The sequence below is a fragment of the Aphis gossypii genome, chromosome X, assembly GCF_020184175.1.
Source record: "Aphis gossypii isolate Hap1 chromosome X, ASM2018417v2, whole genome shotgun sequence".
NCBI lineage: Eukaryota > Metazoa > Arthropoda > Insecta > Hemiptera > Aphididae > Aphis > Aphis gossypii.
In genome coordinates this window covers 38,964,049-38,982,577 of record NC_065533.1, presented here as the reverse complement: position 1 = coordinate 38,982,577, position 18,529 = coordinate 38,964,049, and the positions used below count along the sequence as shown (strand labels likewise).

The 18,529-nt window shown below is 24.2% G+C and overlaps 1 protein-coding gene across 1 annotated transcript; it reads left to right on the top strand.

Annotated features, from left to right (window-relative positions):
* The first annotated feature begins 10,326 nt into the window (after positions 1–10,326).
* On the top strand, positions 10,327–18,529 carry LOC114129453 (cholinephosphotransferase 1). Its single transcript, XM_027994187.2, has 9 exons — positions 10,327–10,623; positions 10,790–11,137; positions 15,507–15,654; positions 15,708–15,830; positions 15,911–16,014; positions 17,416–17,547; positions 17,604–17,762; positions 17,833–17,958; positions 18,026–18,529. Exons 2-9 carry the CDS (start codon positions 10,865–10,867, stop codon positions 18,269–18,271), a joined length of 1,311 nt encoding a protein of 436 aa, XP_027849988.2. The 5' UTR covers positions 10,327–10,623; positions 10,790–10,864; the 3' UTR covers positions 18,272–18,529.

Sequence of the window (18,529 nt, the reverse complement as noted above, 5' to 3'; positions counted from 1 at the left end):
TATACTCACTTCTCAAGTTTTTTTTTTAGTGTATACTCTCTACATAAACAGCGTTACGTAAAAATACGGGTATACGGCAGTATAACCCCGTATACCTATCAGAAATTCGGTGATAAAAACAAAATGTTCTGTATATTTGTAATTTTCATTTCTCAGATAGTATAATATTATTTTACTATATTTAGTAAAATAAAGTTATAATATTATTCGCTGATTATCAAGACACATTTTGAGATCCGATTACCAGTATTAGATAGTAGATACCGATATAAATAGGTTTATTATATTTATTTTTAACTCGTTGTGTTTGTAAATGTATAATATTGTATAGAGGGTATATGAGTGTGCGGCCATGTGGGTATGACATAATATTATATTAGCAGGCATAATATAATAAGTAGGTATTATATATAATATTCTCCGTACTTCAATAAATTCTAAATCGTTTGTATTATATTTTATAACAATACAATGTTTATTAAGAGGAAGTTGTACCCGCATGTGTTGTCTCCTTCTTACACGCGTATGACATAGTAAATTTTCGTTTGTCAGTTTCAAAAGTACGCTGTTAGTTTTGATATTAGAGTGAATTCACCTATTATATAATTTAAAGGTAAGATGATTATCTACAGCCCCACATAGCCTTTTATTGACATTATTATTTTTAAGTAACTTATGATCATTTTAAAATGTTGAGTTTCAAAAAGGCTAGGTTCAAAACTTCAAACTTTCAAATTTTTTTTTGATTTAATTTTAGTTTTACAACAGAATAGTAATATACAACAGTATATATTTAAAAAAGGTTTAAAAAACAAAACATCAAATTATGCACTTGAACATGAAATATGCAATTACAATTTTAAAATAGAAAAATGTCAAAATAATGCAAAAATATGCAATAAAAAAGTTTCATTTTTTAAATCTTTATGACAGGAATTAAATTTTTTGCTCATTTAGCATATTATTATCATACAATAAACTAGAATAAATTTGTAAATACAGTCGAGTCTCGATAACTCGAATATTAAGGGAGGTAAAAATTAATTTGACTTATGTATTTTCCGAGTTACAAATATTGCCTTTTGCCATTGAGTGTATAAGAATTCCATAGGGACAAAAAGAAATTCGAGTTAAATACACCCCCCGTTATTGTCATGCTTAGTGTAATTAAATATTAGTTATAAGTTATAACAATTATAAATGTCTATAAATAGCATTAAAATAAAAAAAATATTTTGAAAATTAAATCATAATATTATAAAGAAAATACTAATCTAAATAACTAATAAAATGTTCAAGTACTTATCTACGACTTTTTTACGACTAACTTTTTGAGTAATAACAAATATTTAAAATCGTTTAAGAATAAATCGTTATCGTTGTGCGATTTCGTAAAAATTTAAAATTTAAACGTTCATAAAATTTTTCCCATAATGATGTTTTGAGTTTTCTCTATAGCTATTTGAAGGAAACTTATATGGACAACTTGGTGTTGAATATTTTAACCTTAGAAATGAACACGAACAATTTTATGATTTTTTAACTACAAAATTACTCGCAAATGTTCGCGATTTTGACATATATGATAACATTTTAAACTATGAATGCTTATAAAAAAAAATTATGACCAACGATTTTTTATTTTTTTTTTTAATTACAATAAGAAAAACTCATAAGGAACCTTGTATTAATTTTTCAAGTTTTTTTGAAAGCCCAAAATTTTTTTATCGACACTTCAAAAAAATTTCTCAGAAATATCGAAAATTTCAGTTGTTTTTAAATAGCTCAAAAAAATTCAAAATATTTTGAAAATTTTTCTGTAAGTCTGTATATAGTCATATAGATGATACTATTATAAAGATTTGGCGAAAATTCAAATATTTACAATGATTAGTTTTTGAGTTACAACCATATTATGAAAAATCGATTTTTTTGAAAACTAGTTTTGCGTAAAAATTCCCGTTTTTTTGTCATTTTTTTTTTGTTTTTCTCGATTTTTTTGAAAACTGTTGGAAAATGTTTATTTCTAAGTTCTAACCTCTATAATGCACCAAGGATATTCACTTTGCCATCGTAAACCACCCCCAAAGTTAAAATCAATACATTCATCATATAGTTCAGAATCTAAAAAAATACAGCCAATGGGGGGAGTTCAAACCCATGAACCCCCCCGTGAGTACGCTACTGCTATACTAATTAGCAATCAATTAGTATTATAGCAATATAGCATTATCACTTGACACTTACCAGCTATTATACAGACATTTTATAAATAATATAAATTATAAGTTTTATAATAATTATTTAAACAAATTACTAATAATTAGAATTGCAACTAAAAGTTTCAAAGTCATATTATGAATAATAGGTATATATATATATATATATATATATATATATATATATATATTTTAATTACAAAAAAATAACTAAAATAATTATTTTTTGTCTAAATTATCTAAAATGTAAAAAAAATTCCAATTATTTTGAAAAAACTTAGCATTTTATCTTTTTGACCCCCATTGTATCTTAGGTGATAAATAAATAAATAAATCTGATTCGGTATCAAAAACCGGTACTTTAAACATCTCTTTTGATCATGATGATAATTATTACTTTGCTTAGTTGGAATACAGAAGCATGGGTCGTGCCGACGTAGGAGTGTACTATTATAATATATTAATATGTGTATGTGCCATAATATTTTGTGGTAACGATGTCGTAGTGTTGGCGCGGTATCTATTTGAATGTAATGTGTGTGCATTGTGTGTATGTTGCGCGTGGACCGTAGTATTATATATATTAGGTATGTATTTTTAAATGCGAGCTAAACATTTTTGTTTATTTTTATCTCTCGAGCGAAAAAACGCAGATGTAGGTAAGGACGTAATGTAGGTATGTATTTGTGATGTAATAAACTGTCATAAGCTTTTCCCAATGTGGGTATAATAACAATTATAATTAATCTACAAAATACTTATATCAACTACAACGATAGGTACCTACTACAATAGTATATAATAAATTATTACCTTATTATATATTTATATTATTCTATCATGCATATTATTATAGTAGTCATAAACGGTAAATTATAGTTGAACTAAATGTGTAGAACGTGTAAAACTGTAGAATTTATGAAAATAATTAGGTAGGTAGCTACCTTGTTACTTTGAAGTATATACCAATACCTCCAAGCGGAAATTCCAGTATCCATATAATATAGCTGTTCTATATATTAAGTTATGTAAATTACAAATTTAATGAGTCATAAATCATAATTACTATAAAATATTACAATATCGCCTATCGGTAAAAATAAGTAACAACCTTACATTAATCTCAAAAAATAATAAATTATAATTGGTAATGATGTAATTAGTGAGTAATTTATAATTAAAATTTTTAATTACTAGTCATTTTACCTGCCACCACTCTGCACCATCCGTTTATATTTCATCTTGACTTAAGGCTCAAACGTATAGCTTATAAATATATAATAAATAATAGAACTAAAATTCCTAACAAATTATTATTGTTATTTTTAATCAATATTTACTTTTCGTGGAAGTAATGCGTAAGCGGTCCCCACGGCGTCGTCGATTCCAACCGAAAAAAAAGATCAACATTTACTAGACAAGCAAAAGCCAGAAAGTATCTATAGAATATATTGTCGTTTTGTTACTAAAAACTAAAGAAGTAAAGACCAATTAAGGTAGGTACCTAAATTAAATAATAACATAAAGCCGAAGAACTTCCAACATTTACTCGTCTGTTATGCTAAATCACAATAAAAGGTCAACTAGTTACAAATTTGGTTTATGTTAAGCTGAATTATTTTTACTTTTTGAAACATATTTTATTTTTTTTGAGCATTTTAATGCACATTTTTTAAAAATAATTTATTAAAACGACATTTCTTCATCATAAAATTGTAAACGCATCAATACACTGTACAATAAGTACACCAACGACCAGCAGACCGCAAACCGAAAAAGAAATTCCAAATCAATTACCAGATAAATAAAGTTTATCAATAAATCAATGTTATTGACTTATCAATAAAAATAAAAATAAATATGTAAGTGTTAATTTCTTTAACAAAAGTGTAAAATATTTTTATAGTTAAATACCTACTATGTAGTTTTCTTTTCTTATTTTAAATGATATTTATTTTATACTATTTATTAATTAATCCTTTAAAAAAAAATTAAGCACACATTTTATGGTTTTTAAATATATAAGTGCTTAAATAAATTTAATGTTTTTTTTTTATAAGTCTAGAAGTCGTCTATTTTAGTAATAATTAAATTATAATTACCGATCAGTGATTACTAATTAGTAATATTATTAATGCATTATTAATTATGTTATTATGATTAAATATTATATAATATGTGATTTCATAATATTTAAAAATATATAAATATAATATGTACTATAGTACGACCTTAAATATAGTGTAGTATGCCAATACAATTAAAAAAATGTATGAGTATAAAATAGGTACCCAATTCGAAAATATAGTGATCAATTGACATGATCTGGGTGTTTATTAAAATAGTAAATATTGTTTACTAATTACGTTCGAATTGGTATCTCTAATCATAAGTATTTTTTAACTTTATTAACGTTATTAAATATGCATTAAATTCTCATAAAGTAATAATGAAAAATATGTAAAAAAAATAAAAATTTAATTTTTATAGGTTATAGCCAGTTATAGGTATATCATGAAACATATTTTTAGGCTTGTAGATTTAAAGTTACTCACTTATATTTTTGAGTAGGTACTAAACGATTATATGCAAAAGCTAGTAATTCTATTTCGTGATAATCTAATAATTTATAAAAAAAAAAGACTAATATAAACTATAATTTTCTCAAATGATGTAAGTAGGTACCTATAATAATTATTTATCTTATCATAATATTTAAAACGTTTTTATCATTATCAAATATTCAATGTTAATCGATCATAACTATGATAATTATTAATAATGATTTATATTATAGTCAGACATTATATTAAAATGAATTAAATGGGAATTCGACTTTGGAGTCAGAGTAGGTACCTCACTCGCTCAATAGGAAAATAATAAGTAGGTAATTCATATAAGCATAGGTAATATTATGTCTGCACGTTTTATATTAAAGAAATAAATATTATGTTATAAATATAATGCAATTTAACTACTCGTACTAAGTAGTAAGTTATAAGTACCTATATAAATACCAATTCCTATACATCACTTACAACTTATAGGCTATCTGGCTATGACTTACTTATATCCACAACGGAGGTCACCAAATGTCGGCTTATTTAAGAATTTTAACTGGCCTACTGATAAGAAGTTTATTTTTAATATTATTATTTTCAATGGTCAATTAAATAAGGTTTATGTTAGTTTTAATTTGATTTTTAGTTACTGAGCGCAGCGCGATAAATGTATTGATTTCAGTATTTTACAATAATGTTTATTTTCTAGATTCTGAACGGAGTGATGGATGTATTGATTCTACAATAATGATGTGTTTTTTTGTGTCTGTGTACAGCATAATTAGTCGAAATAATTCTTCAATTTCAAACTTCGGGAGTAGTTTCCGATGGCAAAGTGAATATCTTTAGTGCATTGTGCATTAATGCATTATAGGGGTCAAAAGTAAACATTTTTCAACAGTTTTTAAAAAATCCAGAAAAACAAAAAAAAAAATGACGGAAAAACGAGAATTTTTACGTAAAACCAGTTTTTGACAAAATCGATTTTTTTATATAGTTATAACTCAAAAACGAATCACTGTAAATACTTGACATTTTTACCAAATGTTTATATTAGTGTTATCTACATACAGTTAACTTTTCAAAATTTTTGATTTTTTTTTTTTTGTGTTATTAATTATAGACAACAAAAATTTTCAATTTCTCTAAGTATTTTTTTTTTTTAAGTGTCGATAAAAACATTTTGGATAGCCAAAAAACTTTAAAATTTAATACAAGGTTCTTTATAAGTTGTTCGTATTGTAGTTAAAAAAAAATCGTTGGTCACAATTTTTTTTTATAAGCGTATGTTTATAGTTAAAATCACGAAAATTTGAAAGTAATTTTGTTGTTGAAAAATGATAAACTTGTTTGTGTTTATATCTAAGGTTAAAAAAATCAACACTAATACATTGTTAAAAATTGTTCATAAATTTTCTTTCAAATAGCTTTAGCGAAAACTCGAAATATATCATAATAGGAAAAATGTCATGTGCGTTTAAATTTTAAATGTATACGAAATCGCGTAACGATATCAATTTATCTTCAAACGAAATTAAATATTTGTTATAATTCAAAAAGTATAAGTCGTAAGTACTTGAAAATTTCACCAGTTATTTAGATTGGTATTTTCTTTACATGATTTAGTTTTCAAAATATTTCGCTTATTTTTATGTTATTTATAGGCATTTGAAATATTTGTTTTTGTTTATTATTTTTTTTATAAATATCGTCATATCGATAAAATATTTTCAGCCGAGTCAAAATACTTGAAAATGTAATACAAAGTTCCTTATAAGTTATTCTTATAGTGATTAACAAATTATAAAAATACATAGGCACAAATTTTTTTTATTAGCATTTGAAGTTCAAATATTGACAAAAATTCGTCAAAATCGTGAATATTAACAAATTATTTTGTAGGTAATAGCCAATAAATATAATTCATAAAAATTATTGTATAAGTAGCAAAGAGTTGAAGATTTAATACAAGATTTCCATAAGTTTAGCTTACAATAATTATAACAGAACTTAAATTTTGGTATATTCAAGCAATTCAAACATAAACCACCTTTTTCACCAACCACTGGAAATTATATCTTAGGCTAACAAATCATCTTCGTTCAGAATGCTTTTTTGTATATATTACTATACAATAATACCTATCATTGGATTCAAATTTAACACTTCTGACTTCTATAATATATAATAGTGATCCACGCGGCACCTAATGTACAGCAGAGCGGTACCCACTTACCCACTTTTTTATTTTTGCTTATGTCAACATTTTTGTGTTTATGTATAGACGATTTAGTTGATAGCAAACAATGCTTTTATAGTTTTATCTTCAAATTTTAAAGTGATATAGCGAATTAGGGATATTTTTGGTAGTTATAATTGAAAATTCTTTGCAATTTCAAAAATAATCTGGAAAAATTGGAATTTTTACGGAAAACAAATTCTTGATAAAATAAATTTTTTAATTTAGTTTTAATTCTGTATTGAATATTTGAATAACTACAGATACTTGAAATTACTACCAAATGATTATGTTAGAATTTTTTATAAATTGTAGGTATAATTTTTAAAATATAATAATTCATTTTGAGTTATAAATATTTATAGACTTTCAATTTTCAATTTTCCTTTTTTTTTTTATAATAAATGACAATAAAACGATTTTTTGCTCAGTCAAAAAGTTTTTGAAAATATAATTTGAGGTTCTCATAAGTTATTCTTAATTGTAGTAAAAAAAAAAAAAAATCAAAACTCGTTACTAGTAAACAAGTATACTGAATATAATATACATATAATATAATATATATTATATATACTCAATTGACAATTATACAATTTTATATTATGATTTTAGATTTATAATAACTAAACATTAATGATACAAATAAATTATATTCTGTACGTGTTTCAACTGTAACACATAATATATTATAAGCTACCTATTCACCCATTTTCAAACATTATAAGTGGCGTAAAATTAATTAAATACCTTAAGCTTAACTATTAGTTTAAGCGACCGATATGTTGTTCATTTGTACTTATCTTCTTATTATTATTATTATATTATTGAGTTATACATTTTTCAGGATGTCTTTGATCTTTAAACTTTAGCGGGTTTTGTTATTTTGAAATTCTATATATATATATATATATATATATGTATATTAATATGTCATATTGACGATAAAATTTCATTAAGAGGACGCTATACTAGTATAAATTCGTCCGAAAAACCCATTTTGCATGGAAAAGAATCGAGAAGACTTTACAAAATGGATACTAAAACTTAACATCATATAATTTTTTCATCGAAAGGCCTGATACCCATCCAATTAGTAAAATAAAATATTCGATATTTATTTAGTATATTTGTGTAATTTTATTTTGATAAATTATAAATATTTTATCATTTATATACCTATGTTAATTATTTTAAAATAATAAAACGTATTAGGTTAGGTAAATGTTAGGTATTAGATAATTATTGATATAGTTTGAATAATTCATTTATTCAAACAATCAAATGAATTATGAATTGTGATAACGACTATTACATTTAATTTTACCTCTGAACTTGTCTTTATTACTTAGATTAACTTAATTAACTAATAAATTAACTTAACTTGCTTTATTTGATTATACTATACATCAAAATAGGCATAACACATTTTTATCATACAGGTAGAGAAATAAAATTAGAAACATTACAAATGAAACAAAAATTACCTTTTATATCTACCTCACCTTTTTTTGAATAAAAAATTATAATTAAATTTTCGAAATAATAGCATATTGCAAATTTTTGTAAATAATATCCATAATAAAACTAAATAGGTATTTTGTTTCACTTTGTGGGTAGTCATTTAATGAAAAATATTACACGATATAAAATTTTAGTATTCATTTGGTGAAAAGAACATCCATTTGAAGACATTTTTAAAAACTTCAAGTGGAAAAAAATGGTTTCCATTTCAAGAATTGTATAACTTTTCATAAGACACACAATTTTATCAAGTGGATGTAACATGACATTGTAACCATAAATGGGCACTATATAAGACCAGTTTTTAAAAATGTTATGAGGAGGGAGGTGCTTAATCTACGACCAGATGATCAATTTATTTTGATTGTCAAGTTTTTGTGTACAAATTAAGCAATTTATTGCATTATTGCCAATTACTAATAAATTTAGCTGAAATTATTAATTAATAATAATTTATTAGAAAATAAGAAATATATATATATATATTATACACACAGGGCTGGATTAAAATTTTATTTCACCCATAGACTGAAATCCTCACACCATTAAAAAATTTGTTATTTCTTTTCGATCGTTAAAATTTGCCGCCCTAGGCTTTAGCCTTAACAGCCGAAGCAGTAATACGACCCTGTATATACACACACTCGTATTAAATATTATTGTATGTATATACAAATACAATACGTGTTAAGTATACCTATTATCTATATAGGTACGTCTTATACTAAATAGTTTGGTATTATGTCTTGTTCATTAAAATATATTATTTATTATTTAAAAGCCTAATCGGATAGTTAAGATTTTACGATAACCTTAAATCTGTTTCAGAAACTTTATTGCATTATTAGAAAGAATTAAGTACCTAATACGCAGACACGCAGTAGTTTTAGACATGTATAGTACGCTGTAAAACCGGAAATGGAAAATGTCTAATAAGAAGTATTGCCCGTATAATACTATAACAGAGAGAAACACATCCCATCATCTTCCAAGTTCCTAAATTTCTAATGATATATAATAATTGCAGACCTCAATACGAAGCAGTAAGAATTGCATTTAAATCTATTAATTATACAATTTATACCGCTAGGTTTATAATATATATTAATTATTTCAGTGTAGTTGTAGTATTATAAGAACTAGAAAATCTGAAAGCGAATAAAAAATAATTTTTTTTTATGTTGAAATTTATACCAAAACTAAATTTTTCTGAAGTTTTCTATACACTTTAAGATTAAAGAATTCAAACACGTCATAAAAAAAAAAAAAATAAAATAATGAAAAAATAATACACACGTATAGCAACGTATCTACTTATTAAACAACTAAACTGCAATAATCTCATTTGTGCTAGAAAACGTTTGAAAATTAAACAATTAAAATGAACGAAAACGTCAGTGAGATAGATAGAAAATCGATTATTATTCGATTTTGTATTCAGTTGGATAAGTTGTAATATAATGTAATGATTGTAATGTATATTATGCTCTAATGCACTTATTCATTAGACATTAAATATACACAGATCAGTGAAAAACATGATTAAAATTAAGGCGAATTGTTTGTACGGAAGGAATGTGTATAACATTACAATAATATGCTCTCAAAATAATTTGTCGTAAAGTAAAATAATAATTTACAAATAAAAAAATCGTATTCAATTGTTTTTTTTTTCTTATCAGAACTCGACCGACAGTTAGTCGATTGTTGAAGTATATCGATAGCAATTATTCCGAAACTGTTACACGGCCAGCTGCAGCTGCTGCCGTCGTGCCACGGTATGACGTAGCACGCTGTTGGCGAGACGTTTGGCACTGCAGTGGTCTTATCACTAACCAAACGAATATGGTCCGATTGATATCCGGCGAGTATTATCGATAACGAGTAGGTCCAGATCATTTTCATGTAATATTTCACAACAGCGCTAAAACGTATTATTAATTCCTTTTTTTATTCGAATCAGTTCGTGTTTCGGTTAGAGGTTAAAGTTTAAGCTTACTTATTTGATCGAATGCGATAAATGTAATGCTTGTACGTTTTCTAAGAATAAAAATGGCTCGTTGTTGACCGCACAAAATATGATGTAAGTACTTAGAAATACCTACAATTTTTTTTCGTAATTGCTTTTTGTTCTTTCTTTTGTCAGTGACAATAATATTAAAATTACATAATAATAACAATACCAGTTGTCGTGACCGATACTTGGTAATTTTTATGTCATGTGTATTGAGACTAAATTTTTGTTCTAGACATATCTTTATGATGCAGTAGCAACACCGAAACTTATAAACACTACCTACTCATTTATCATTATTTAGCCATTGATGCAGTGTCGGTATTCAAGCATCCTTACAAAAATGTTTAGTCTTACAAAAAATAAAATATTGCTACCAATTCAACTCAAGAAACTCAGCGAACATACATATAAATGTGAAAGCCGAAGTCTTACTGATGCATATCTGCAACCTTTTTGGAATTGGCTAGTATTAAAAACACCCATATGGTTGGCACCAAACTTAATTACACTTATTGGACTGATCGTAAATATTGTTACTACACTGGTGATTATACGTTATAGTCCAGATGCTAATTCTGAAGTAAGTAGACATTTGTGTTTGATTTAATTTTTATAGACCAATAATTAAAAAGAAAAATATATTTAATTTATTATATAAGGTTATTCCTTTAAAATGGATGACACATAATTTTTAAAAGTATTAATTATCTAACAATATAAGATGTATGCAGTTTTATTATTTTGCATTAACTTTATTTTTTTTACTTGTATGATTGTTGATGATATTGTTACTAGTATGGCTTGGATAGGATATCTGAAATAATCAATTAATAGTACTTTATAATCTATTATACCAAAACATTCTTTTTTAAAGTGAAATTGAAATAATTAAATTTTTTATAATTAGGTTAGAATACAATGATTCTACAATAGGTAGAATTATTGCTTAATAACTATTTAATACTAAAAATGGATTGATCTACGATCAAATGATGTTGATGTATAAAAAAATCATTGTGTAACAATAACACTTGGGAAAAAAATACAATGGTGTTGAAATCCAAAAACTAGTTATTATTTTGTTTTTCGTAATGGTTATACTAACAACATATAAATAAAAGGATTAGGTTTGGGTGTATTTTAAATTTTGATTAAAATATGTATCAAAATATTAAAGTTATATTAGTTATTGTTTAATATTATTATATTATCTAGGTTCATACAATAGTTAATTTAGTCAATGTGCCTTTTTCAGGCTACATACGAACTAAGTCTCAATATAATCTTATATGACAAATTGAGTTCCGGGTTGTTTTAGAGTGTATACCAACTGAGTCCCTTGAAATTTTAGGTATAATACTAATTGAGTTCATGTTTTAATACTGGCTCAGTCCCGTTAAACTTTTTAAGATCTTAGGACTATATTGGTAAAAATGTATGTGATAAATATTGTATATATTTAAATTGAGTTATTTTGTTTGATTGCAATACATTTATAGAAGTGATATCACTTAATTGTCTTCATACTTATATGTATATTAAGGCAAATCCAGATGGAGTAGCTTTTGATGTGCGGAACAAGTGTGAAATGACATAAATACATAATATATGAAGTGTAATTTCTGTTGTGTTGGGATGGTTGATTTTATATTTTATTAAAAATAATCCTTGGAATCAATTAATATATTTTTAGAGTTTCCTAACCCCTGACTCAATTAGTATATGTTTGGTTTGTACTTGGGACTCAATTAGTATATTTATATTTTTTTCTATTCAGGTATAGGGACTTAATTAGTATACAGCGGCTTTTTAAATGTTAGCAATTTCAATCATTACAATAAAAATTATATACCTATTTTAATATTAACTACTTACTACCTAGTACTTATTAAATATATATATCAAGTCTTCTTTTAACTATTTAATTTATATTTGAACTATTTGAAGATAAATGTACTATAGAATTAGATTCTATTCTAATATATGAATGGTTAAATTTTAATAATATTCAAATACAGCAGGTATATTTTGTATTGTTTTTACAATATTATTTTTCACATTTTTAAAAAAAATAATTGGAGTGTTGTATGTAAGTAATTGTTAGAAAAATATGTTACTTTTGTACTGCCTTATAATTATACTGACCTTTTGTTCTAGAATCTAGTATTTTCTGCTTAGTACTAAATACATTTCTCCTAAAATGCTTATAAGTTGCATAATTAATATAAATATTTGATTGAAATACAAATTTAACATTTTAAAAGCTTACATACATTCCATTTATAAAATAAAATTAATAATCTAAAATATTGAGGGTATTCCTATAATTGTTTATTCATAAAATAATTCCCATATGCATATGACATATCCTCTGATAATAATTCTATTTATACACTGTTTATCATTAAAAATAATTATACTGTTAGTATATTATATTAAATAAGCATGATGTCAGAAGAATCTTAAAACATTAATTACAATTTTTATTATAAATTAATGCAAAACATCGCTCATTTATACTCTTTTTAATTTAAAAAAATAGTTTTATGTGGTGATAAATACTTCATATGATATTATTCAATTATTGTAATGTTACATAATGTTATGCAAACATGATATTTATATACTTCTCCATTAGAATGTTTAAAGAATATTGTTAATTTTAGTTTTAATACATACTTATACATAAATAAATCTAATTATTCAGTAGTCGTAGTAATATAAACATTTTTGAATCTTAGAATTTAAGAAAGATTATATTGTGTATTAACTAGTAATTTTTATAGACATTTCCTAAAAACACCAATATTGAATTTAAATATATTTTAAATTGAATAAATTTTGTTTTAAATAATCATATTTGTTCAATTTTTTAATTATCATTTATTCAATAATAGTAGTATTATAGATTGTAATTATTATACATATACCTAGGTATTAGAATTCTATGAATTTCAACTTTCTAAAATGATTTTTGCTTTTTCTTTAATTATTCCATTTTAATTTTACTTAAATTATTGATTATTTGTTAGTCAGTATTTCCTGAATTTTAATAACTTATACGATCTCTTAGTAATCATTATCAGGGTTAGGTTTTTAAATGTTTGAATTGCAATAAACAAATAAATTTGTTAATATAAATTAAATTTCATGAAGTATTATTATTTTATATTGTTAAAAAATGTATACAATAAATCAAATTATAATGAATCACACAAATAATCTTTGACCTCTTTTTTTTTTTTTAAACAATGATGGATTTTGTTTGTTTCAAAATATAAAAAGAATTAACATATTTCAAATGATGAAAATGATTTTAGCAAAAATGTAAATTGTTGTAAATATAAAATAATTAATTTAAAATGAAAACAATTTTTTAATATATTATGTGAGACCTATATAAATGTAAATTTTATTAAGTTATTGATATCACAATAGTATTATCAAATTCTGCATGTATGTTACTTATATATTCTTAAATATTTATATGTTGTAATTATATACAAGTTATATAAACTAAAAACATAATTTATATATTGTTATATATAAAGTAATTAAACTAACTATATAATAAATTTTTTTGCTGTAAAATCACGATAATAATTAAGTTTATGTTATAACAGATTATTAAACTAGACATAACTCTTATCTTATCATTATTTTTTCTTTTTTATAAAATTTATTTGCATAAATAAAATTAAAATTATGTATTTTTGCCGTTATTTTATAAATTTAATTTGTATAAGTAGTCATAACTTCAAATTTTAAATTTTCTATAAAATATATGATACAAAAATTTCCTTAACTAACTATCCTCATGTATTCCATTGCCCATTAAAATGACGCTTCTTATGTGATTTAATTTGTTGTATAATATTCGTCATTTTCAGACAACACAGTGTTCAATGTTCATTTTATATCTTTATATCTGTCCTGTGCACTCTGTTGCCCATAAAAGAATACTATCTCTAATATAGGACTTTTAAAAACTTATTTTATTATTGACTGGCATTGTAAACATTGTTAGCTCTCGATCTACTACTTCAAATCGACTGTCCGTACATTATCATTTTGGCTTATCCTTCTTTTTGACTTTTTTGTTCGGTTTTTAAACACTGTAGGATGATTTTAAATGATCTATAGTCTTTTTAAAAAATTGGGCTATAAAATGAAAAATTAATTTTTTAAATCTAACTGGTAGCTACAGAATGCTTGCAAATAAAAAAAAAAACAACTTTTCAGCTTTATTATATTGTGTAGTATTGATTATAAGATATTTTATTAGTAAAACAATATATTTCGTTAAATTATTAAATGTTCTAAAAGAATAACTATAAATGTTTAATAATTTATAACAATATGACTTACTTTGTAGACAATGTATATTATAATATTATGTTTGTGTGGTGGTGTAAGTGCTGTGTAATAGTTCTTCAAAAATCATATATTGTGGCCTTTAATATTATTCTACTGTTTAAATATCATTTATTTTTGTCAAATGATAAAAAAAGGCTCCATTGCCTCAATTTGAAAAGGGAATCCACCAGTAAATTCCCAGTTTTCCGGTAGGCCTATCTGCTCATGAAATCATAATTGCTGAGTAGAGTAATTTTTTGGTTTGGTGGCTTGAATGGAGATAGCCACATACTAACAACACTTTAATTACAAAGTAATGTCAAATGGTTATTTCTTTTTCTTTTTCTTTTTCTGTTTTTTTTTTTTTTTTTTGTGAGGATTGCTAGAAATTGATTTCGGTGATGGTATAAACTATAAAGAGTTGTGTTCACATGTGGTAGGATTTAATATTCTTTTATTCATTTTAGATCTGAGCTTAGTATTTGTTTTGTAATGTAAATTAGTGAATTAATTATTAAATGAAAAATTTGGTTTTGAGTAATTGTATTTATATTTATGTCTTAATTTGAATGTCTTTTTTAAAATGTTTTCAGATTCCCAGATGGGCGAGCTTTTTGTGTGGTTTTGGTTTATTTGTTTATCAGAGTTTAGATGCTATTGACGGGAAACAAGCTCGAAGAACTGGTTCTTCTTCACCTTTAGGAGAATTATTTGATCATGGCTGTGATTCTGTATCTACTGGTAAAATGAATTTAAATGTTATTTTAGATCCATGTTAATAATTGTTATTTCAGTGTTCATTACATTGTCAGCCTGTGTATCAGTAAAACTAGGAGAATACCCATCATGGATGTTTTTGCAAAGTTTTTTTGCCGTTGCCTTATTTTATTTTGCTCATTGGCAGACTTATGTTTCTGGTATGTTAAAATATTTTAAAAAAGTTTTCTGAATAAGTAAAATATTTGTAATTTGTTACTGATTTTTACTTATGACTTAGGTACATTACGTTTTGGTAAATTTGATGTCACAGAAACACAACTATCTATTATATTTCTTCATTTAATGTCTGCTGTTTTTGGTACAGGTATTTGGGATTATGAAGTAAGTATCAAATTGTATGACAGTAAGTAATGTATTAAACAAGACTGTGCACTTATAAAAGAAGAAACATTTTTGAATATCTTTGATTTCAAGTAAATCAGTAAATAAATGTGATTATTGAATGTTCAAACAACTATATAATTACCAAACTCTTAAATATTAACATCAGCCAGTGTTGTATTTACCAAACGTAAAAAGGGAGTGTCATGTATTAACATGTTAAGATGATGTCAGTGCTCTATTTGTTTACCCTCTCTAGCCTACACACCACATAGTAAATTTGCATTAAGTAAAACCGACCTTATGTGTTTAAGTATAAATGAGTTGATTGAAATGATAGATTATTATCAAAATTAAAATTAAGGACATTAATTGTGTTTTTGTATTGGCCTTTCTATGGTATTTTAATTTTTATGCTAGTTATAAGTTTAGAAAATGATAAAATTAATATCATCTTATACCTCTATTGAAAATTGAAATATTGTAAAAATACCAACATTATTATAGAGATAGTTAACTTATCTTTGATAGTAGATAATTTTAATCTAATACTAAAATTAGCTACAATAAGTTAGTTTTTCTTAATGACAATTTACTGTGTTATGCATTAGCCAGAGAGAAAATAAATAGTATACTGACATCTTTTTAATTTATATCAGATATCATATGATCAATTTTATTTTAAATATATTTTAGTATTATTATTTATTACGTTTAAATCTACTGAAATTGTAGTTTTAGTCTAAATGTTAAAATGTGTTTTTAATACCTATCTACTAAACTACTGAACTGATTATTTATTAATTATTAAGGTATAATTCTTATCTAATAAAAAGGTTAAAATTTAAAATATATTAATATTTATCTATTAATTTTTGTCAAAATATGTATTAAAAATATGAAATATTTAACACCAAGATTTAATTCAAATTCATTATATATATATTATATACATAAAAGGGAAAAGTATTAAGTAGGGAAAGTCAGAAAGTATGTATTTACTTCAAAATAATATGCGAAATTTTATCAAATAATCAATGTTTTTTTTTTTTAATTAGGGCATTATGGAATGTGCTTATATTTAATTATAATTCAGAAATTAACATTCCATAAAATGATATATTTACATAAAAAAATCTGCACATAAATAAACGGGCTACATAAAATATGTTTGCACTGTCACTGATAAATACTAGTATTAGTATTAGTGTTTTCTTTAATATAATTAAAAATAAATATATTATGATTTGTGTTGTTATAATAGTTGTTAAAATTTTGAAATTATATGTGCACATCTAGTTTAATAGTATTAGTTTGCCATATTTTTATTAACCAGTAATGTTATAGTTTTTTTTCTTGATATAATATACTAATGTCATATGATTTTTTTTTGATTTTTAGCTTCCTTTTTTCAATGTCAAGCTTAAGTTTGTACTATTGCTTACGACATTAGTTATATCACTAGTTTTAGCCAAATCAAATTTATCTGTCATACTTACTGGTGGTATTGGTAAAAATGGATCTTCAGTTGCTGTAAGTTAAATAACAATTTAAAACTTAAATATATTTTCATTATTTATTTATTTTAGGGTACCAGTGTTTTGTCTCCTGCTATTCCTCTTTTGTTAGTGGTTCTCCCTGGATACATTATTAGTTGCAAGAGTACTGAAAATATTTATGAAACTCATCCTGTACTTTACATAATGGCATTTGGTTTAGTTACTGCTAAAATAACAAATAAACTTGTGGTAAATAAGCTTTATTAATATTAATATTTTTAATTTTATTATACAATTTAATTTTGTCTTTTGTTATTAGATTGCTCATATGACTAAAAGTCCAATAGAATATATTGATTCCACGCTTATAGGCCCAGCTATGTTATTTTTAAATCAATATTTTGATTCTATTTTACCAGAATACTACGTACTGTGTGTTTGCATGGTAATAATTTTAAATATTCTATTTTATCTATTAAATATTAATGTTAATTATAAATTTAAAATTACAGGCATGGACTGTTATTGATCTAGCAGTGTATTCAATGTTTGTTTGCAAAGAAATATGTGATCATTTACGAGTTTATTTATTTTATATAACTACTACTACATCAACTGCAAAATCTAGTACATCTTTTAAAATTACTGGTACAAATAGTAAAAATGGTAGTAGCAATTCAAGTGGCTTGAATCAACAGTTTAAATATCCATCTACATTTACTAGTTTTATATATCCATCAAAAACGAAAACAAAATAATAACATTTAAGTTAATTGTAGTCTTAATCATTGTTAATCTCATTGTCGACGATAAGCTACCAATATAAAAATATTGAAGTATTTGTTGATATTATTTTGGTTTTTTTTTTCTTATGTAATTATGTTTGTTATTATATTTATTTGTATCAAGTACGCGGCTGATGCAATCATATGTAATATTATATTATGTATATTAGGTGAATTGATACCTACTATTGCCAAATTGTACATGAATATATTAACAATGACTGTTTGTTA